This window comes from Gymnogyps californianus, chromosome 13 (genome assembly GCF_018139145.2).
Source record: "Gymnogyps californianus isolate 813 chromosome 13, ASM1813914v2, whole genome shotgun sequence".
NCBI lineage: Eukaryota > Metazoa > Chordata > Aves > Accipitriformes > Cathartidae > Gymnogyps > Gymnogyps californianus.
The window spans coordinates 20,642,813-20,666,068 of record NC_059483.1 but is presented as its reverse complement, the minus strand read 5'-3'; the positions used below and the strand labels follow the sequence as shown (position 1 = coordinate 20,666,068).

The 23,256-nt window shown below is 36.8% G+C and overlaps 1 protein-coding gene across 2 annotated transcripts in view; it reads right to left on the bottom strand.

The window, feature by feature from the left end:
* IARS1 (isoleucyl-tRNA synthetase 1) overlaps positions 1 to 23,256 on the bottom strand; it is a 110,443-nt gene that overhangs the window by 46,762 nt on the left and 40,425 nt on the right. For both annotated transcript variants that reach the window (XM_050904485.1, XM_050904484.1), the window contains exons 14-17: positions 21,333 to 21,431; positions 9,750 to 9,876; positions 4,729 to 4,802; positions 4,181 to 4,375 (exon numbers count right to left, since the gene is read on the bottom strand). In XM_050904485.1, the coding sequence (XP_050760442.1) occupies positions 4,181 to 4,375; positions 4,729 to 4,802; positions 9,750 to 9,876; positions 21,333 to 21,431 (495 nt within the window). The remainder of the gene's footprint in view (positions 1 to 4,180; positions 4,376 to 4,728; positions 4,803 to 9,749; positions 9,877 to 21,332; positions 21,432 to 23,256) is intronic.

Sequence of the window (23,256 nt, the reverse complement as noted above, 5' to 3'; positions counted from 1 at the left end):
CAGCAATGAGGTACCTTAGTTGATGACAGTTACAAGACTGTCTTTGAGATCCTGTGATCCACTGGTTTACACACCATTCTGTAATAACTCTTCTCATTCTTTCTCAGATTATCCTTTTAAAAAAATTCACCTCATTCACTCTGAATATTTTAAAGGAGTGTCTCTCTGCACCTTATTTTTGAAATATCTTGTCCACAGACACTTTTGTTTCTGACAACTTCGACTTCTCTGCTGCTTCATCTTCCATTCTCAGTCTGCTTCTAGTTATGTCCTTGCAGATATATAGCTGTCAGCCAAAACAACAGTAAGAAAAACCTTAACACCACAGAGACAGAAGTCCACTTCTTTGCCCTTCTTCCCTCCTCTTCCTCTCCCCCCAAAAGGGAGAAAGCGTTCCCTCCCTGTTTTCTCCTTTCTTGAACAACTGTGAGTAAATTCATAATCCTGTGGTTCATTCCAAAAACCTTCAGCTGTGAACTCCCTGTAGGCCACCACATTCTGACCACAACTATAAATCTTGTTGCATCTCCCTATATACAATCAGAGATAGGGCCTTTCCTACCAATCTGTCCAGACTGCCAGTCTTGCAACCCAACTACTGAAAGATTTTTTCCTCTGGCCTTAAATATAATTCAGCTCTCTCTCACATCCATGCAGAAAGTCATCAAAAAGATCACTCTCCTAGCTCATCAACTTGGTCACATTTATTTTCCCCCTTGACTTTCTCCCCTTCTCTGTTGAGTGAAACAGAAGCCACCGGACCTCCATCTCCTGAGCCTTTCACCACCTACCAGTCCTCACTTCACGTCAGCTGCAGTTTCTGACCTGACACAAAACCAATCTTTGTTCTGAATCTTAACAGTTTATACAGAATGCTTCAAATAAAATTCACATGCTATGCTCTTAACACTTCAGAACTTACCGGCTTGTTGTTCACTTAGGCCTATTATGATATAGCACTGTCATACTAGCAGAAAGATACGTGTGTCTTCTCTTCAATTTGTCTCTATTTGAGAAAAGACTCAGACTTTTTTCCAAGACTTAGGAAAAGGTAACTAAAAGAGTTTTAGAATGAGAACCCTTAAGAACAGCCTGAGACAGCTTTACTTTTTACCAAAAAAACCCCACCACCTCACATCTTAATTCCTTCTTTCTTTCACAAAACAAAAGTGCTCTTTTGCAAATCACAGAACACTAGCTGTTATCAAAGCACCAGCTTATTACCAGACACGAGCACTGTGGGAAAGGTATAAGCATCATGTATTGAGGCAAGTGTTTTGATATTCCACCCACAAACAGATGAGACAGGCTTGGGTATGGTGAAGTCTTACAGTAAGTCTTATGCTGATGTTAAAAACAAAGAGCAATCTACTCCAGATTGTAATGTGAAAGTCTCCATTCGCACATTGCCTACAGTACACAAGTGTGTGGGCTCAAACCGAAGCACAGCGGGTGTATGTCACCGCTGGCATTAGCATCAGCTTGGACTTCTCTTCTTATTTTTCCAGGGTGAATCTTCAGTTGAATTAGTGAGATGATTCAGTTCAGCCTACTAAGGAAAGTGAAAGAAGCCACCTATCCACAGGTTACATTTACTATTTAAAAAAGAAAAGAACTTTATAAACCGGAAACATAATAGTTAGCGGTTCTGGATGTTGCACTGCACTCAAGTTGAGATTAATATCATACTATAAAAATGCCAACTTGTGTAAAAATTACAAATGTATTCTTTAATGGCACTAGAGAGCTTCATTGGATGCATATGAGATCAGACTTATCTTTTCATCTGTCATGTCTCCCACACATGCTTCAAAGGATAGCACTAAAAGAAACACTGCAGTAAGTGTGTGTGACACATACTAATCCACTGTGTGACATCCCAATCTCAAACAGCTAAACCCTGAAACCTAAAATTTATGATTCCTCCTATATTTTTACTTGAACTGTAACTACCAGGAATAGATTTTGTATCCACATAAAAATCCCAAACCATTTTTAATTCTGTTGAACTTTTACAATTCAGTAGCTCCCTTACACAGTGTAAGAATGATTACATGTTGCCAAATTTTTTTAATTTGTTCTCATTTTTTGGCATCTAAATTACAATAAATGCCCTTTTAACTTTATAAAATGTAGCAGGGAGAAAATCAGTTTCTGACCATGCCTTTTGCATGCATTTTATATGTCTTTTTCATGTGTTCTTTTATTTGTCTCTTTTCTTTAAAAAAAAAAGCAGCACAATTTTCTGATTTTTTTCAAATAGAAAGAATAAAAAAAGAGGGAAAACTGAGTTTTTAATTCTCCTTTCATGGGCATAATGAACAATGTTGCAGAAAGACCAATACATGGAATCACTAGTATTACAACTTTTCAAGCTATTTTTCTCCATTCCTTCTTCATTCTAACACCGCACTGGCCTCCCCCAGTCCCCGAAGTACAGCTGCTGCACAGTAAGCAGTTTTTCTCCCAGATAAAAAAAACCTATCACTTTTCTTCAAGATGAAACAGGTATTATTTAAATATAATATAGTATACAACATTCCATTTTATATTTAATATTTCCTAAATTAGCATTTTGTGCTGTATCCACATGCTATATGCAACAGTAAAGACAACAAAGTAAGGGAAGAAGTGTAGGATTCACTGTATATACTGGATCGAACACCGCTTGAAGAACAGCAAGCACAAAATAGTGACCTGCGAATGAGATCAGTATGTCCCTCTGCTGCCGGGTTTCATACTACTCAACAGTACTTAGCTGTATACTAACACTAACAAGCTGTGATACACAATTGTGGAGAGCACAAAGTTAAAGATCAACACAAACAGATGGCCTAACAAAGACTACTGAGGGGGAGGGCGGAGAAAAAAAGAAGAGGGAAGAAAAAAAAAAAAAAAAAAAAATCACTGTACATGTAACAGGCCAGTTTTAACTAAGTTCATCAGGTTGCCCTAATTCTGACCTATGTGAAGTACTGCTTTGAGGACCCATTACAAACATTATGCATAGCGCTAACTAGGTAAGGTGCAGCTATATTCTGAAAACTATTTAATATGCCATGAGGAGTCCATGTTTCGTTAAGCAAGACTTAAGTGGTCCCTCCCTAACTGCCAAACTTGCAAATGTAACTTCCGTTTTGAGGACCTAGATAATTTTTTGCATCACAAGTAAGGGGTTGCAAAGTGAAGACACCTTTCACTATATTCATGAAATTTATTTTTATTTAGCATCATCCCTCAAATGCTTCCTTGCTCAAACCTCCTGGCTTTGAGAGTATGCATAAACCTTGCTCTCAACTTCAGACACGCAAAAGCCCACCTCTTACTGCTTTGGGTTGGTTGGTTGGTTTGTTGGAGGAGTAGAGGAGTGGGCAAAGGAAGGTGCCAACTACGCTCCAGAGGAATTTATTTTATTTAACTCTAATAATTCAAGTTAGTGGGTGGAAGAGTTCTACTTGTACACAGTCAAATGTACTAATCTAGAAAACACAAAAATTGATCTTAAAAATCTGTCAGTTTTGACAGCCAACCTCAAACTTTAAAAATAGAATAAACACTTAAAAATACCAAAACTAAAACTGTATGTCTGCATGCATGTATGAGAACGTTACCCAGAGAAAACCTGAGATTAGAGAAAAATTTTCATCAATGATTGAAAAGCATTTATCCAGAGAGGAATCAAATAAGCAGATGAAGTTTACAGTTAGAAAATTTGATTTTTGTAAACCATAAGATCTTAACAACATGAAGTTTGACTTAATTTGTTTTTTTCCCCACTCATATAAACCCAAAATCCAAATTTAATCTAGGGGGCAAAAATTACTAGCTTATACATTGGCTTGAAATCCTCAGAACACTGACTTCCATTTCAACTGACTCAATTCGTGTTCTGTTTCTAGTAAACAACTCAAGTTCTATGACAATTCAGCTGCTGAGATTCTTCCTTACCAGGGCAAAGATCGGCTCTATTACCTGATGATGTTTTCCGCAAAAGCCAGGAAGATTGCTTGCTAACATGTTGTCTTTCTGCAACACTTTTGTCACTAAGCTTTACAATACCTTGCATTTTACTGAAAAACAGAAATCATATACTTATCTATACAACATTAAAGGATCATCCAGATGTAATAGTGTTAGATGCAGGGCAACAATATCACATAATAAAGTGGCAGAAAATTACCATCCTCGGGTTTGGTCAATGCCTTCAGCAATGAAGTCAGCAGGGAAAGCATCTTCAAGTTCTTTTTTGTTTTCAAATGGGTAATGGACTTGTGCATAAGGCATGCTTCCACTCTCAAACCAGCAATCAAAAACTTCAGGGACCCGGTGCAGTAAGCCCTTGCCACAGTGTGAAGGGATAGTTAGGTGATCAATACTATGGGAAAGAAAAAGATTGACAAACTCTAAACAAAAACAAGAATTAGCACAAAAAGTCAATGTTACGCTTGCACATTAGGTATAACAGGAGTTTTGGTTTTAATATTAATGATTCTTCAAAAAGGTCAGCATTTCCTTTAACAATTTTTATAATTTAAAGCTATTTTAGAGATTTTTTTGTATTAACAGTGTCCAAGACAGGAGAAAGGAAAACTTATACACGTTAATCACAAGTCCTCTTACTACTTGTCCATTTTCCCTAAATCTGTTTCCTAGGGTTTGGGCAAAGAAAACCAATATTTTTTGTCTGCTCAACTATTTTTAATAGCTAGTTAACAGTCTCTGACTGACCTTTCTCGATGGAGATCAGTGACTTTCACTCCAGACAGCTCTTCCAATTCTGCCACTGAACCAATACAAACCACCTGTAAGAGACACTCAAGAAATTTAGTCAGTTATTTGCACACAGTAGCCATTCTTTCTAACATTAGACAGGAGACTTGTAGGTCAGTCAGTATCTTCTAAAGTAGCTGACATAGCTGAAAAGCCAACAAAAATTTTGTACAAGGTCCCCTTCTTCAATCTAACAAAGCAGGAGATGATGTTAGAGACCACTACCCTGATTTAATACAATTCAGGTCAAAATAATTGGAGACTTTGAAGAAATGTTGACAGATATCAAAAAAGGTGGGGGTTTGTTGTCTGGGTTGGTTTGTTGTTTTTTTTGGTTTTTTGGTTTTTTTTCAAACAACCCACAACACAATCACCTCTGAAAATTCAATGATCCTGACTTTTATACAGATAGGAGTTCCAGATCCCAGGTTCCTCTTCTGAAGTTAAGGCAAGCAGCTAAATTGCTTATAATTGAGTGTAAGTGTTCCATCCCAGGTACACTAAACTGTTCATATTAATGGCATCTTAAAGTGAAAAAAGTGTCACAGCTAACAAAGGCATTGTTAAGAAAGGTACAGACTTTTCTTGTTTTTATTGCATCAACACACTAAGAAAAAAGCAAAAAGTTTCGGCAACAGACTTGCATCGACGTCATGAAAGGCTGATGAAACAACTGATTCTGAAAAACTGTACTTAAGAGAAGGAGAAAAGCAAAGCTTTCTTTGCTTTACAGTTTAATCAAGTTTAACCCTCCCAGAGCCCTGTGGCCCCCTCTCATCTGGCAGGATTCACGAGCCACAAGCTGCAGTACAGGTCTGGATTTTGGAGATCCAGTCCCACATGCTATCAGTCCAATTTAGAATTGCCATGGAAAAAACTGGGTTTTGACAGATCTGAGAGGGAAGGAGTTAAACGTGCCAACATAAAAAAGCTCTAAGTAGGCTAGACATTTTTCACTTAAGATAACCTTCTATGTTGCTCTTAGGATACAATAAGTTAGAGTACTGCTCAGTTCCTATAGCTAGTCTTAAATATATGCATATGTATACACACAGAAATTGTGACTAACGAAAAGGTTTTGGTGTATTTAATTCCAAAAAACTGTCATAAATTACAGAGAAGATAGAAACTCAGTCTGATTTGGTTTTGAAGCCATGATTTTCCTAGTCTGATTCAACTGCTGATCTGCATTACTAATCACCATCTTTTATTGTTAAAGTACTTTTGAAATGTAATTTTTTCATTACTTATCTATTTGTCTTATTTTTCTATAGGAAGTGAAGCATTACAATGATTATGACAGTCAAGTACAACAGTCTGCAGTTTGCATAGCAAACCACACCAGGGGATTGATCCCAGCTAAAAATGTGCCTTTATCAACAAACTATTTTTAACCCAGATCTGTTCTTCATTCACCGTGTGGCCCCATAAGCAATCGTACAAGCTCAAGTGAGCAGGCAGCAGGTGCTTAGTTCAGCACTGCTGGCGGAAGAAAAGGTTTTAATAGCAGCATGGCTAAAAAATACCCTTGGATACACCGATTACTTCATCTTCACCAACCTTAATATTTGAACGTACTTTCACACTATGCTCTGGGTTAAAAGCTGCCCATTAGTCGTTGCTTTTGAACCAAGCATTTCAACACTTAAGTAAAATTCTGAATATTGGATGCATCTGCAGAACTGCACCCAGCAGAACATATTCATAGAAGAAATAACCCCAAGTCCACATGAAAAATCCAACAGCCACCAGAGAAACGCCAGGTATGACCATACTGAATAAGACTGCCTCTGTCCACGTCAGAAGGATGGAGCTACTCTGTCCCAAGGGTAGCTCATCAGATACTTGAAGGCAAGAGAACAATACAGCAAGTAGATGCTGATCAAATCCGATCCCTCATTAGGCCGCATGCACTTGTTTCTGCAAGGAACAAACTGGTTTATGCTCTCAAATTAAAGCTACTGCTTTGCATACATTTCTTCAACAGCAATGTCTACTTTAGTAGCCTGGCTTCTTTCCCTACCAGTCACTTATTCCTCCTCCATTTTATTTTTCAGCCACATCAACTACAAAACCAGCTATATCAACATTTAATAGCAGACAGCAAAGACTGAAATAAATAGGCTGGGACTGGGGGCTGTTCGACCCTGTTTCAGCATCACTAAGACCTAATGTGAAATCAGAGGTCAAGGTTAAATACTTCTAATGAAATGAACATTAGCATTACGTCTGGGATTATCCATGTAAATAGGAAGAATAAAGCCATTCGGCAGCATTCATGGGCCTCAATGTTCCTGTGACATAGTTCTGCAGTCCCTATTAAATAAAAATGTTTGCTTTTATTGGTTTGTCATTTCAGCTCTGTTAAGTACCTATAATTGAAGAATAAGGAGTGTTCATAGAAAGAAAGAAGTCCATGTAGTTTATCAATATATCAGCAAGACATTCTGGGATCTTTAGAAAGCATCTTCTGAATGGTAATTAGTAAAAGAAATGATTGCTAAGGTCAGCTAAAAGTGGCATTCTTAATGCAGCCTCAAAGCAGACCGGGAACAGACATAAAGAAGTTCCCTCAACCTTCAGGAGAGCACAGCCAGAGTCCTCTTGTTCCAAATCCGTCATGCAAGACCGAGTGCACCAAAACTAGTGGAGGTTTAACAGTTTACGTCAGTGACACGCAATGAAACAATCAGAGAATTTCCGTAACGTCGCTGTATATTTAATACTATAATTTGTACGCAAGTCCTATAAAATTAGCCTATGTCCACTTTACCAACTTGGATGCTATATTAAAAAAATTTATTATCTAATCCAAATGAGATATATTCCTCCCGAGGAAATCATTGAGATTTGAGAGCTTAAAATGATAAACTGTCTGCAAAAATGTGGTAATAAACACAAGCTTCAAAATTTAACTTCCATTATGTGTCTCTACCTATTAATTATGCTAAAATAAAACTAAAATAAAAGCTAAAATAAAACTGTGGGAAACCAGATATTGATTTGTAATAAAATTCACTTTAATACCAATTAATTCACCTTACTGTATATTAAACAAGGAACTGTTATTACTTCTCCAGGATTTAATATGCACAGCATAATTGCATGCGACAAAGTGTTCTTTTGAGAACAAGACATGAAGAGGAGGATCTGCAATCTCACATGGCACTAGGCTGCAGTAAAACTGAAGTCAGGAAATTTCAAGCGAATATTATTTCTATATGAGAGCAGATGTCACTTAGGCCTTCAGTTCCACATCAGTTCCAATGGTATTTAGTTTTCAAGTTATATCCCACATGCATAACAAGAGAGTGAATATTAAAAAAACCCTAACTTGAAATTTAGCATGGTCCAAAAGCCATACTCAACTATTGAAGCATGACATTCAGACTCTAGAGTAAACAGAAATGTATAACAACTACGGATAAAAATAATGGATCTGTTGGTATTTCTATCATTATTCAGAACACCAAGCCCTGAGGAATATTTGCAGCTAATTTCAAAGGAAAGGTCAATCTTCCAAGCTAGACATCATATTGTTATTAAAAACAAACAAATCAAACCTAAAACCACCAAAAAAATCTGTACACACAGGAATACAGACATAGGGGAGACTGGACAGAAAATGAAATATTATTAAAGGCAAGGAGTGGGAGTAATATAACCTTTACACAATCTTTTTCAGCTGTAGAATGAAGTCTTGAAATACTTTAGCACAAAACTGAAAGCCTTTTCTCTATCTAAAAAACCTGTTATACCAAACAAGGGACTTACTTTTTAACATTAATTCAAGATTTTTAGGTATAAACTGTCAGTCTTCAAACTAAACTTTAACTGTTATATGAGAGACAAAAGCATTTAGTTTGCCAGTAATTTACAAACATGCTCATCGCATAAACAGAATTCAAATGCCACGGCTTTCTTAGATAATTAAATCGTAATTGCAAGGAGTATCTCCCTCCCTCCCCCAATATCTCCCTGCCTATCAGCAAGATTTCCAATGAAGAGGAAATAAAAAGTGCTTTATGGTGCACATCTAAGCAATAGTACAGTTTAAGACAATAAAATACTTTTCTAGCATACGTTTTCCTAGTTGAGGTCTTCCAAGTCTAAAACGAAAAGTAAAACTTTCTCAAATCAAGGGAGATAAAAATAAAGGCTTAGGATGCTGCCATCAGTATTTACCCTCCATGGACACCCTGACATTGATTACCATTTCCTATTTCCAGCATAAGGAAGACTTATCATGTGTGTCTAATGGAACTAACCCACACAGAAAAGAAACCCAACCAAAAACCCACCCCATTTTATGTTCAAAAACAGTTTTAAAACTTGGTGTTTTGACACTTAGAAAACAGCAGTCATCAAAACTATGTATTCACTTGTGCAGTTAGCTTTATGCTACCAACCGCAGGGTACCTTACGACTTCAAAAAACTCATTTCTAGCATTCCCATTATACACTTTCATCATTCCACTAGATTCACATTTTTACAGTCTATTACATTCACATTTGTAGCACTACAAATACATATTTTCACTATTCTATTATGGTGGACTTGCTTGTATGCCTTCAGCAATTCATTTGGCTTGAAGTAACCGACCATCAGAATTTCAAAAGCAGACTGAAAGGACTGAGTAAAAAAAAATCTCTTCCTTGCCATTTTCTCACTACATTTGTTATTTCCATTAGATTTACCACCACTGCAAATTGTTCCAGGAAACATAAGATTAATTCTAATATAAAAAACAAGAAAAATTGCTTGCAGTTTCCAAGCAAAAGCAAAGAAAATGTGTATGGGCACACAAATGCATACTTACATATATCTATCACCTATTATAGATATACATAGACTGTTAAGACATATTAATAGGACTTAAGATTGCAGCAGCCAAAGATGTAACAGTCTATCAAAATAAGTGAACAACGTATACAGATAGGCTTTTCTGTCAACTGGAAACTTTCGTTCTCTTACTCACCTCTTCAAAATCGTCACTGACCCACAAAGGGATGGGTGTTCCCCAGTACCGGTTTCTAGATATAGCCCAATCTCGTGCATCTTTAAGCCAGTTCCCAAAACGCTTCTCCCTCACAAAATCTGGAACCCTGTTCCAAAAATTAGAAAAGTATTCTTTTAACACTACATTCCACTTAAAAGGAAGCTAGTAAGAACGGTTATATTTTATTTAATCCACAAAACAAGTTCATTCCAGCAAATTGCATGAATTGGAGCACATTCATATTACAGCACTGGTTACTGCAAGGCCTACAGGCTTGCTGCCAAAGACATAACACCATTTCTTCTGCCTTTCTTTGATCTTCAGGTAAGCTATAGAAGTGAAAAATACCATGGTTTTTTTACTCTAAAATAACTCAGTAAAAATATGTGCAACATACAATAGATTCATTAAGGATGAAACAATGGCCAAAAATCCTCAGGACAGTCCAACATTGGAGGATTATGGCTAAGGGTGGATAACAATACTACTGCTTTATTTTACATACAGAAAAAAATACCAGTTACTGATTTTGGTGCTGAATGAAACTACAAAGTTTCAAAAGCCTGGAGCAACAGCATCAAAAGGCACCTTGCATTATGTATGGGCATCCAAGTATCTGCACATTACTTTTAGACTCTGAGTATAAAGAAATCTCAGGTTGATATATCCTACAAAAGAGCCTTCTCACGCTATTTATCATCTCCACTTTTAATTCTCCGATTAAAAACCAAAACACACCCCCCTCCAAACACAAAACCGTATCAACGCTTGCTAAAAACTCATTTTGAGCACTAATGGGCTCTGAGGGATATTATAGACAAATTTTCATCCCATGAAAGTGGCTTGGAGCTCAAAGGTTAACATCAGAATCTGATGCCTAGCAAGTTGCCTGGAAATGCTAAATGGCCTGACGGTTTGATTAGGAACCAATTATTTTCTCTTATGATATAAACAAATAATTAACTATTTATACAATGATTACATAGCAGATGAGGAAAAGCAATGGGTTTTGAGGTCAATAATATACTCCCTTCATGCCTCAAGGTGCATTTAAAAGACCAACGTCAAATGAAACTCACAGGAAGAATAACCTTAAGACAGTGTCACAGATGCACAGAAGCTGTGAACGAACAGCTAACAATAATACAAGTAACTCTAGAACTGAGTTATTGAGCAAACCATGGCAAGTTTTTCTGGGTTTGTTTTTCCAGCGTAACTAGAAGGGCCCTTCCCAAAGTCTGAGCTGGATTTAGAGACCCAGAGTTTCTAAAGGAGGAGCAGCCAAACTACAGAAAACATACAATCTCTTCTACCTTTTCTTTGAAGCTCTTGGTCCTCTATCAAATTTTTTTTTGAAGAAGAATGATTTCTAATCACAGATCAGCCCCAAGAGTAACAAAGATGAAAGAATCCTTTACAGGAAAAATTTTAAAAATGGATTCACATGACACACTAAGGTAGGACTTGGCCCAGCAGCGCAAGATTTATGAAATAAGTGTGAGCATCCCTCAAAAATCTACTGATGAAAATGAAAGCTACTGTCTTTTAAAAGTTTTACCCATGACAATGCCACGCAGAGATCTGAAGGCTTCTTGACGCCAATGTTGTCTCAGGTAGATAAAAACTACCGTTAAAAGACTCACTAAATATCAGCCCGAAGTTCCACAGCTTCACTAGTTATTTCTAGATCTACTTTCAGCTGCAAAGTTATTTTCCGTAACATTTCTTAAACAAAAATGTAATATAAAAAAAATTTTAAACAAACTCAGTGACTAATGTTTCACATGGCATCGGTATCCCTGCTTTGAAATTTCAAAATGTATACAGGCTTTCGCAATTTGCTTTAGAGTGGGACTCATTACTACTAACTTTTTGTGGTGACCTTAAGAGATCCTCTCTCCAAACACAAGTGGAAACTGTACAAAGATCATTAGCATTTGCCTACCATTCCACTAATGTGGAAAACTTCTCTTTACATCACTCCTAAACTAGTTTCCATTTTTCAGAAGTTGTTAGACACTGATTAGCTGAAATTATTAGTCCTGTTTAACATAGCTAAGGGCTGAAACAATCCCCCAATGACATTAAAACGCTAAGAGTTTCGACTCTGCCTCCTCAAAACATGCATGAAAAATTAATTTTATCCCCAAAGTGGACATTAACCACAAAAATGTATGTGGTGTGATCTCTCTCCCTCTCCCTCAGCTATGAAAGCATATAATTTACCTCTTCTGGTAAAATTGTCTGACCCTGCTGCCAGTTCTTAGCGGAACATAAAACACAAACTACTTCATCTACTATGAACCACATTTGCAACAATGATTTATGGCTCTTTAGAGGTACAATACAGAAATAACACTGACACAGCCATCAAATAAAATAAAAAGAGTCTGTATCTCAAACACATTTTGAGCCCATCACTCAAAGAAAGTGTTACTTAAAACGATTGGTTCTTACCACCACACAGATGCTGCCCATAGATGGTACCCAGATACCGAAGAGCAGATACAGCCTCCAACTGGGAGCAAGCTAGAGGAGGTATCTGCAGCAGAGACCAGCCTTGCCTGTCACACAGTTCAAGACTGGAGCCTGTTTCTTTTATTTAGTCTCACTAGATTTAGCTACAGATATCTCAGTCTGACACTTCTGACTTACCTACATATCATGAGGAAAAAAAAAAAAAAAAGAAAAAATCTGAGCCACCTTCTATTTAAATATTTCACTAGGCTGAGAACACAGAACAGTATTCTCAACAATGCTGTTACTAACACCTGATCATTATGTTACACCAACTCCACGTTAGTGTTTCTATAGGGTTTTTTCCATCTCTTTTTAATCCTCTTGTCTTAGATATTTTCTTGGTATACTTCTCTTGTTAAATTTTGATAAAGATAACATCCTGCCACAGATATATATTATTAGTTAAGGAAGCATTTTTTACTCTTCCATCTACACAAAGCAATGATTTCTTAAATTTGCAGAAAAATTGTTTGATTTATGCAACTAAGGAGAGAGGGCAGCCTGAGGAATGCTGCCCTCCGGTGAATTCTGCTCCCTTTTCTCCCATGCAGTAACTGAAGAAACTTGGCCTCACCCTGAGACTACGCTATACTGTGCTTAATCTATCAGCCCACAGTCTTCCTCACAATTCCCAGTTAATTTTTCCATCTGTATTCCCAAGTACATTGCAAACAGAATTGTGACTTTGATAAGACTGTGATAAGACTATGAATCACTACTGACACTAGTCCTTAGCTTTCAGGAAATTCTGGGCTGTGTTAAACACCGCTTGCCTAAACCCAAAAGCTGACAGTCCCCTGAAAGTTAATGGCTGCACAATTTGCCAAACACTGGCCTCTGTACATCAAAACTGTCCTCACAGCATGGATATTTAGAAGCTTTAAAAAGAACACAAAAGACAAAAACAAAAGCAAGGCCACCCACATAAATATTCCTATTTTACAACACAAAGATATAGGGAAAAAAGCCCTTTCCCATATGCCAATATGCATGCTTTTCATGTTTAATCAGGTATCTATCACAAACCCCCTTCAGCTTGAAAGCACAAATTTCAGTTTTATGCTGGTGACCACTGAATTTGCAGTTGAGTATGACAAGCAAGGTGACCAGTGGCACAGCCCATTTAGAGCAACCCACTGCTAATGGCATTGAAAAATTCAGATCTCAGAAAAGGTCAAGCTCCAACATCAAATAGTTCTATGAGGTTGCAAGTGAAATCAAAGCAGCAACTTCTCTCCTAATGCAATCCTGCTGCAGCTCCTAAAACTGTGCTGTTAGAAACAGGTTTTTTACTTCCCAACTGGCCTACAATTTGTGTTGGTTTTGACCTTCAAATTTCTCTGCAAAATGACACAGATAAGATTTCATACTTCCTTCTCAAACATTTAGCAAGGTTAAGGAGACTGCTGTCTCAGCAGGTCATGAAGCTCTTGATTCATGCGTGTAGAACAGTGTGGGATAATAGCTATTTCTACTTTCTTGGCACCCAGGATAGAGCACTAAATAAACTTCAGGATGCAGACGTTTCAGCACTTGAAAAGTTCAGGGAACTGAACTTCACAACACAAAGGAATAAATATTGATTTGTCAAATCATAAATTAGAAAGATTTTGAATGAAAGTACATCAGTTTCAACCTGTTTGAATGCTAATTTCTATCTTACTCTTCCAACATCAGAACTCCATCGTAACAAGTTAGAGATGATGAAAATTATTAATTTGCTCCAAATTTGTATGTCCATTTTTGACTCTTTGTTCCTATTTTTGAAGCAGATTTGAGATTTTGTGAAATTCATGCATTGCTAAGTCCTCTGCACAGTGAGCTCCCACATCCTTTCCTGGTAGCTACTCATTTTCTTAGCATCTAAAATAAAAATTCCATTTGACAAGCAAAAAAACCTATGAAGAGCAAAACAAAATCCAGTCCTTTAACAACATTTATTAGCTTATCACAACAGAAACTGTCTTCTTTGCCTTCAAAGCCTATGTACTGCTCAGCATCCAAGTGACACAAGCAAAGTGGGTATGGATTTGAAAATAGCGAATTAGTGACCATCTTCAATCCCAGAGCATGAATGGGTGCGGTAACAGTAAGTTACCATGGCTGCTGATCCAGTGACTTCTCATCACCAATTAATACTCAAGGAACAGCATCAATTAAAATTAGTATATTTGCTTTCTGACTCTTGTCTCCAGAAGAGACATGTGCAGGATGTAAAAAAATCTAAGTTACTACATAATCCAGAAGGAAACTTATTAAAAGCATTAAGACATCTGTTCCTTTTCTGTACATATATTTTGAAGTATCTCTCTTGTGCTCATAAAAATTGCAAATACTGAATTCAACTTCTTATTCTATTTCAAAGCTCAGATGTGCTCTGCATGACTCTGAGTTGGCTCACCTTGCCCTAGTCACAGGATACAGGAACTCTGTCTCAAAGCAGTACCGTCCCTCTTTTCTGTAAACACAAATATCACTGCTGAAATAAACAGCTGTCAAATGCTGCCACAGCAGAAGCCTCATGTGTTTTAGCATCAATTTACCATTAAAAGCTGTTTAAGATGTTACATAAAGATATACTAATTCTTTCTCACTCTTCATCATTCTTCTTGTCAGCTAATTTTATTCATTACATTCTTTGAAAAACCACAGCAACTTCATGTATTGAATAAGATTTATTTCATAATTACTAATTGAAGGAAGCTCTTAGCTTATGAATTATTTGAAAAACAGTCCCATAGGAGTTAGACTATAAAGTTGATAAACAAAACGCTACCTTAAATGGTGTGAATTAGGAAATCTAATACCAGATTAGCACACAGCATCTGATATGTTTGGTTCTGAGAAGATGGTCCCAGATCCATCCTTTCACTGAGCGAGCTGGTAACTTTAAGTGACACCTGAAATCAGGAATCACTTATATGTCTGGAAAGGAGAAAGTTATTCTTCCAGAAGACAGCTGAGTTTTAAGAGCAAAACCAAAGCTGATTAAGTAATTACCCTATGTCATTTAACTAAATATGTACAGATTTATTTAAATTCATAGCATAACAGCTGGTTTTTTTGTTTTAGGTGCAGAATTTGCTTTTCTTTTTAAACATTAACCAACCCTGAGAAGACAAAGTCTTAATTCCATTATGTTAATTTACTCTAATAACAAGCCTCCTTCAACATGCCCTCAAATTGATTTTTAATGGTTTTTAATTCAAGGAGATAAAATAAGCAACTACTCATGCCCTTTTGACACTTTAATTAGCGCCAATCTATATCATGGACCTAATTAAACATCGGGGAAGGTAGGAAGGAGGAAAGGGGAAGAGAGAGGAAAGGTCAGCTGTTTGCAAAGCACGCAGAATTTCCACTGCAGCAGACTCTTTCTCCTCCTCAATTCATGAAAGCTTATTAGAATGGTGCACAACCACATACCCCGCACGAGTTCAGGTTACCTCCACCAGTGCAAGAGAATTTTCTGCTTATATGCAGCTTACATTTGCTAAATGAATAGTGCTTTCAATCATTTTGATATAGCAATGTTTTTCTTCACTCTTTTATCCTGGTTCCCATAGCAACAAACACTTTAGCGTGAGACTGCAATGCTGCTGCAGACTGCATCATAACCCCGCTGTCAGCGGCGCACAACTGCTTGACAAGTCAAGATTTAGTGAAGCCGTAACCTCCAATTTTTTTATACAGTCATATTAAAAACATTCTGATACGTTTTATTTGTATGACCCAGACACCATACTAATTGCTATTAAAATTCTTAATCTTACCAATGACAGCAAAAATCCCCACGTCCTGAAGCCAGTGAGAAATGAAGCTTTCACTTTTCTTCTTTCTGCATAGTTTCCTTTGGAATATTCTACCATTTATAGTTACAAAGTACTTTTATATGGCATTACCACTTAGGATTCATTTCAATTTATATGTGTAAATATGTTTGCATTCTTATAACAGCAGCAGACATTCAATATACTGCACATGCAGCTAGATTTACCAGCTGCCTAAGAACATGGTACTATAACTGCTTAGTGAACTGACATTTGGAGTCTTTACTTAGTAAGGTATTACTTGAACCAAACAACAAGCTTTTGATGACCATTCACTGGGACTGAAAAGATACCTGCTGTATTCATGACATAACTGGCAATCTCTGCTCGATAGGCTTTAAGAGGAAACAGCAAAATTAGGACACAGCAGAACACAAGCCAGCAAAATCAACTGGAACAAGCCTCAAAATTCACTTCTAATCCTCAACTATGTCTGATAACAGCCAGTAATAAAATCTTCTGACTTACACTGCTCTAAATTAGACAAACACAAGGCTAACCCTGCAGCAATTTTATTTCACCTCCTATGGTAGGCAGTAACACTAGTTTGAATTTTTCCTCAGGAAATGTTGCCATCTAGTGACTGCACGTTACTATACACTTCACAATCATGACTACAGAGAAGACCTAATTTGTATTCACGTTTCCTGAGTAAGAAAAGTGTGATCTATGATTCAGAAAGAAGAGTTACAATTGCATGGTCATATTAAAAGAAGAAAAAAAAAAAGGGGGGAGTGGGGGATCCCCTCCACACACAAGATACACTATCTGAACAGTTTTAAATGCATTTATTAATGCTAACAAACTAGGAAAGAAAATATCCCATGAGACATCCTAAAAAAAAAAGTAAAAGGAGGAAAAGAAAGGTCTCAGTAACTGATTTTCCTCCATTATGCTACAATTCTGTTACAACTTAAAATCCTGTTGCCCCTGCTACAGACAGACTTCTCATCCGCACAAAAATTACAAGTTTAGTAGAACAAACGTTAGTTTTCTATTGCAGATGGGCTCTGCAGCCTGTCTTCCATACACTCTACCAGCCTCAGGGTTTATGATACAAGATAGGCATCATTTGTGATCAAATCACACCTTTCAAAAGGTGGGAGACAGTTTGCTGTTCAGCAAAGAAGGTGCCTGGTCGAAGATTAGAAAGACCAAGATCAAAAGCTTCTCAGAAGATTAATGTGTTTGACTGACACATGTGAAAACACTTGGTCTTAGAGTGCTCACACAGGAACAGCAGGAAACGTGTCCAAATTCACACTTTGTAAACCGGGAAATTCACTTCTAGTAAAAAGGCCTATCGGATGTGTTCTGTGTGGTATTTTCAATAAGAACTAACAGTTTAAGTGATGAAAGTCAAAAAAAAGGATACCTTCAACTAGGGACCGATACATCGAGCTCTTTATTACAATGCTTGAATTTTTCAATGCCAAGAAGATGAAAGAACAAAAGGCTTGGCTTCTTTGAAGTCTGTTACTGTCTTCTGTCACTGCTTTCCTTCCACTGATGCTCATTTTTCCACTATACCAAGTGCTGTACATCTTATGCAAACCATGTCAGAACTGCGCAATAGTCTCTAGCACTAGAAACTTGTCAACAGTTAGAGGTAAATCTTTCAAGAGTTACTGAAGTAGAACTTTAAGTGAGGGAGGTTTTTTAAAAATTTAAAAAAATAGTTCAAAGCTGATATTTAAATACAAACTACACAGTTTACAGAACCTTTTCTATCGGCCTGCAAGTATAAAAATATTACATACACTGCCAGAAGTGTGAGCTACAACAGCTTAGAAACATAAGTATAAATTGCACTAATTTACTCTTTACAATAACTTATAAATTTGTAATTTATACTAGCTTTGAACTCTGACGACAGGAATTAGTCCTATATTATACAACAGAATCTAAGGTGGCATGGTTTAGTCGCTTATCTGTGGTTACGCAGGAAACACTCTTTCAACAAATCATTCTATAAGACGATAGTTACAACAATTAAGGCTGAAATCCAGACCACTTACACCAGGGACCCAGCTTTGGTGCTGCATCTAACTCTCTGTATCGATGTAACAGGGAACCAAGGTCTGACAGCCCTGAACAGTAAAGCAGCCAAATCTGCCCCTCTATCTCAAGTACCACAGCAGTAGGTTGTCTGAATACGAAATACCAGATACCCTTTTTTTTTCCATTTACTTTTTTTTTTAAAAATAATCTCTTCTGCCAGTTGTGTGGTAAAGAGAACATTCAGTAAGGGATCTTGGATTAAAGACTGAAACACAGCCTCTTAAATACTGTTCCAATTCTGCATTTTCAGCAACATCCAGCACAAGTTACTTTCCACTCTGATCAGAATAAGGTTGGGAGAAAGAAGAGAGGGTTTTTTGGTTTCTGATTTTACCAAAAATGCTGGCACATTACTCATGTAATCATTCTTGAAAGCTATAGGTAAGTTCATTTTGAAAAATGAAGATACAGTTGCTGGCTTTAATAAATTTTGAATAACTATGGCTTTATCAGTAGGCTAATTCATTAAAAAACTAATTAGAAATGCAATCAGGTTGCAAAGTTTGTCCAACTATGTTTAATCTATTTCATCAAAAAGGATATCTATAAAGAGTGCAGCTATTCTTAAAGGACAATATACCTATCAGTCATTTATAGGAATAAAAAAAGCAATGCAGTCAAACTCATTTTGCAAAGGTTAATATAGTCTGAAAAGCATTTATCCCCAATTTTCTGATTTTCAGGACATGCTGAAGCCCCAGAGAGTCCAAAAATAAATTTTTAAAAAGCTAGGTATTATTCCTGTAACTCTTTCAGAGATCAAGTCTCCTCAAAAGCAGAAAAAAGTAGGTTTTGGGAAGAATGGAGTTCCCAAAATTTAAATAAATGAATATTGAAGAAGGCTAGCATTCTTGATGCCAACTTAAGTTACACCCCAAACAAAACTGACATGAGTGGAGAACATAGGAAGAAAACCTTAAAAGTAATGCCTTTTTCTTTTAAAAAGCTAGATTTTAAAAGCCATCTTTATGTAACAGAAGCCATCAAGTATTCAAACTAGTAATTATGAAATCACTTACTGGAAATATGTATTATTTTATGAATCGTTAGTGATAATACATCTACTTGTAGCCATATTCCCTACAAAAAGATTCTCAAAATCTCTAAGACCATACTGTTTTGAGAGAAGTCCTGAGGAATCAGTTTTAAGTTCAATTACAGAATTATGTTGAGACTCAAGAATTGTCTAAAGGATAAATGGTTACTTTAATTCCAAGCATGTTGAATATTGCCAATTAATACAATCGCCTGGTCTTCCCACCCAATCTTTGCAATGGCAACTCTCACATTTGGTTCCACTTGTATCCCCACTACTCAGCACTTACAAAAAGCACCACTTAAAATCCAAATATGTAGATGAGGTAGAGTTCAAACTGTTTACTAATTCTTACTATTGTCTCCTGGATGAGTGGAGGTCACTTAGCAGTTTCTTCTTGAAGTTTTGCTTCTGGAAAAGCAAAACTATCTCAACCATTCAAACACTTCCTTAATAGGATCATTACATTTTTCTTATGTTCATGTGAAAATTAAGTATGCAGGTCTACTGTCAGTCATCAAAACAGTAAAAGCATCTTGAGAAAGCTAATTAAAGCTAGGAACAAACACTTTCACCCCCTCTCCAGCTTATTTTTCCCCAAAAGAAGGATCACAGTATGTTCTGTTATGGAAAACAGAAAGCAACACTTACTAATCTATAAAATCTTCTTACATATCCAGACTGGGCATGTGCTTATTAGCAAGCCAACACTGCAGCATTTTTGGACAGTCTGTATCATGGATCACTAACTTTTCCCACATATTTCAATATTTACAGTGCTTGTACCACGTAAGCAGTTATGCAAAAGCTGCTCATGGAGAATTTAATTGCTAACTACTGTCCATGAGAAAACGCAGCATAAGCTGTAATTGTTCACTGAAAGTTGAGTCACCTTCTTTAACATCATTTCAGTTGCTGGGCAGAGGCGCACGGTGGTGGAATCCCAACTCTCCTACAGTTCTCGTACGGAAAGACTGAACAACTGAAACGGCACACGGTACAACTGAATGAGGCTGTAACCTCCACATTTTCCCCACCTGGTCTCAACTACCCAGGCACAAGTTATTTAGTAGAGGAGTGGAAATAAAAATAAAGGTTATGGAGGTGGAGAAGATAGCGTCCTTTTGTTACTAACACACATAAACCCACGACTGACTCTCAAAATGGCTACCATCACCAATAGTTCCCTCTTACTGCTAATTTAATAGTGCATTTAAGTTATCTAAAACTTATCTGTTGTTTTCTACATAAATCTCACACAAATATTTTTCACATTCTCCATATATATATATATATATAAAGATTTAATTTTTGCCATTGGTAGAATATTTTTATTTAAACCTCTGAAACTGAGTTTACTTACAACTATTACACAAGCTAGGGCAGCTGGGTTGGAGTATTTTGTGGGTGTTTTGGAGGGAGGGTGGGTCAGGGTGGGGGTGTTGTTTTTTTTTTTTCAAATGCCCCTATGACATAGTAATCAACCTTATCTGTAATAACTAGATGAAAAGAAAAAACCTTATCTAAAAAGTAGTTTAATTTGGAACAATATATACCCAGAGTTTAGTTGCCTAAATTCTTCTCTCTAGTGGACCCTTTTGGGAGGCTTAACTGTGCACCTCCACGCTTCCGCAGGTTGATTTTCCTCTGCAGTTTCTCTCATGCTGAATTGCTTAGGATTGTATAACATGATTTGGGGATACTTTACACTGTAAATTATCAGTATGTATTCAATCTTACTTATACCCTAAAATATATTTCTCACTGGGATTTTACACAAGCAAAGAATGCCTTCTCGACACAAGAAAAGAATAGTGCGCAAACACGTTCAAGCACTGGGCTGACAGGCAACTAAGCAGGTTAATGCCAGGAAGACTATCCCATTGCTCTACCAGTTTGAGGCACATTTGTGAAACCTGAGATAAAACACATTTAAAACTGGTTACCAACCCCATTCCAGTAACATTGGCTCAGAAAGACAGAATGGAAATATGAAGTTAAGTTAGCACACTAACAGTGACATAGAGCTTTGTAGAGTTCCAGCGCGCACACACACCCCCCCCCCTACACACCCAACCCTGGGCAAAGAAGAAAAATATATGCAGGAGACATTACCAGTAGCATTGGGCATTATTCTCCAGTAGCTTCTCCACCATGTGCTCCACTCTCACAAACCAGCTTGGCACAGCTTTGTATATCAACGGAGTATCTGACCTGTAGAAGGAAGGTGATAGGGAAGGGAGCAAAAACAAACAAAAACATTTTCAATGCTACATTATTTATAAAGTACTCTTTAAAACGTATTTTTGCACACAACAGTCCCCTTTCCACAGACTGAATTCATTGTCCCCGAAATATTATCACGGTTACAAAAGTTGGGTTTTGTTTTGTTTTTTAAATTACACAAACTGTTACACTTATGTGAGCTACTATTTTAAAACCAAATCCTAAAAAAAAATTTTTTAAAAGCCTTCAAACCCAGCAATTTAAGGAATCTGTATAGCAAGAGAAATCATGAGAACATTCAAACAATATTTGAATTCGAAATTTATGTTCCTACATAGTACGATATGAACTTCAGTAACTATTAAAATGAGTCATATTTAAGTCTTCCACGTGAGCTCATTCTGTATCTTTTTTAATGTGTATATCAACCTGAAAAGCCAGAAAACATTATGCTATGTTTTCACTATTTGCATTTAAAAGAATAATAATCATAAAGATGAAGTAGCAGTACCCAGGGTTAACTAGAAGAATGTCCCATTCCAGGAGAAGGAAAGAAAGAGATCCAGATAAGCATATAAAAGTAAGAAGTTATAAAGACATCTTAATATATTCCTTACTTCAACATTCAATGAAACAAAACCCATATGGGATGGGAGCGGTTTCAGAACTTGGGATTGCTTAGAAATGGTAACACTATAGGGCAGAGTATACAGACTGGTAAATTCCCTAAACTACCTAGTAAAATTAGTATCTCTAAGCATCTGACTGCATTGTGTCTCAACCCGGTCTCTTGTCAGTTCCATAATACAACTGCTTAAGATCTTGATAGATCGTTCAAGTAGCATACACCCTTCTAAATGATCCAGTGATCAAATAGTGGGTAAAAGTCATTATAGAGGAGTTCAGACACTTCTAATCCTTCACATCCATCCCATTATTCCAACTTGAAAAGGGAGACTGAGTCCTAGGGGATGGAGTCTGTCTATGGGTTCAGAGCAGCTTCAACAACACTGGGCCAAGAAGCTCATTCTCCCTCAGTATCAATCCACCCCACAAAATGTTTCTTAAAATATTACTTTTGTTTAAGTCACTTTGCCTCAGGACTTGGAAATACACTTGCTCAACAATAATTCGCACGCAAAGACCCTGAGAAACTACTGTTATCTCCTACATGCAGTCATTACTGTAAACGACCCATCTTAAAAGTTTAGTTCATTTTACTTATATCCATAGCAAGGACTCATTTGAAATGCACTAACTACTGGAAACTATGATGTAAATTAAAATTGCTACTGTGGAAGCACTTCCTAAAGGTACACCTGCCTGACCAACAGAAGAAAGGAAAACCCACAGCAATGGTTGTTCAAACCTTAAAAACTGCACTCACCTTGCATAAAGCCCAATAATAAAAAACACATCGCTTCTCTTAATACTGTATTTGAGAAGATATTTCCTTTTAACTGTAAGCTATACATTTCAATCTGTATCTTTTAAGAGTTAAAGTATCTATAACCTTACAGGAAATGATAAGACCTCAAAGTAATAATAATGTAGTAGTGTTCTAGCTATTAAATGCAAACATACTAAGCTAGGATGTTCTGCTTCCCAAATTTAAGTCCCAACACCTAAAAAAGGGAACAGTTCAGTTAACTTCTCACACAACTGCAAGACCACAGTAAAAAAGAAGGTATTCTGCAAGCTACAAGGTACTCCAGAAGTATTTTAGTTTCACTGAGCATCTTGTTTCAGATGTGCTGAAGAATGATGAATTGCCATCACATATAAGATCTTGAGTTACTGGAAACAAGAAGAA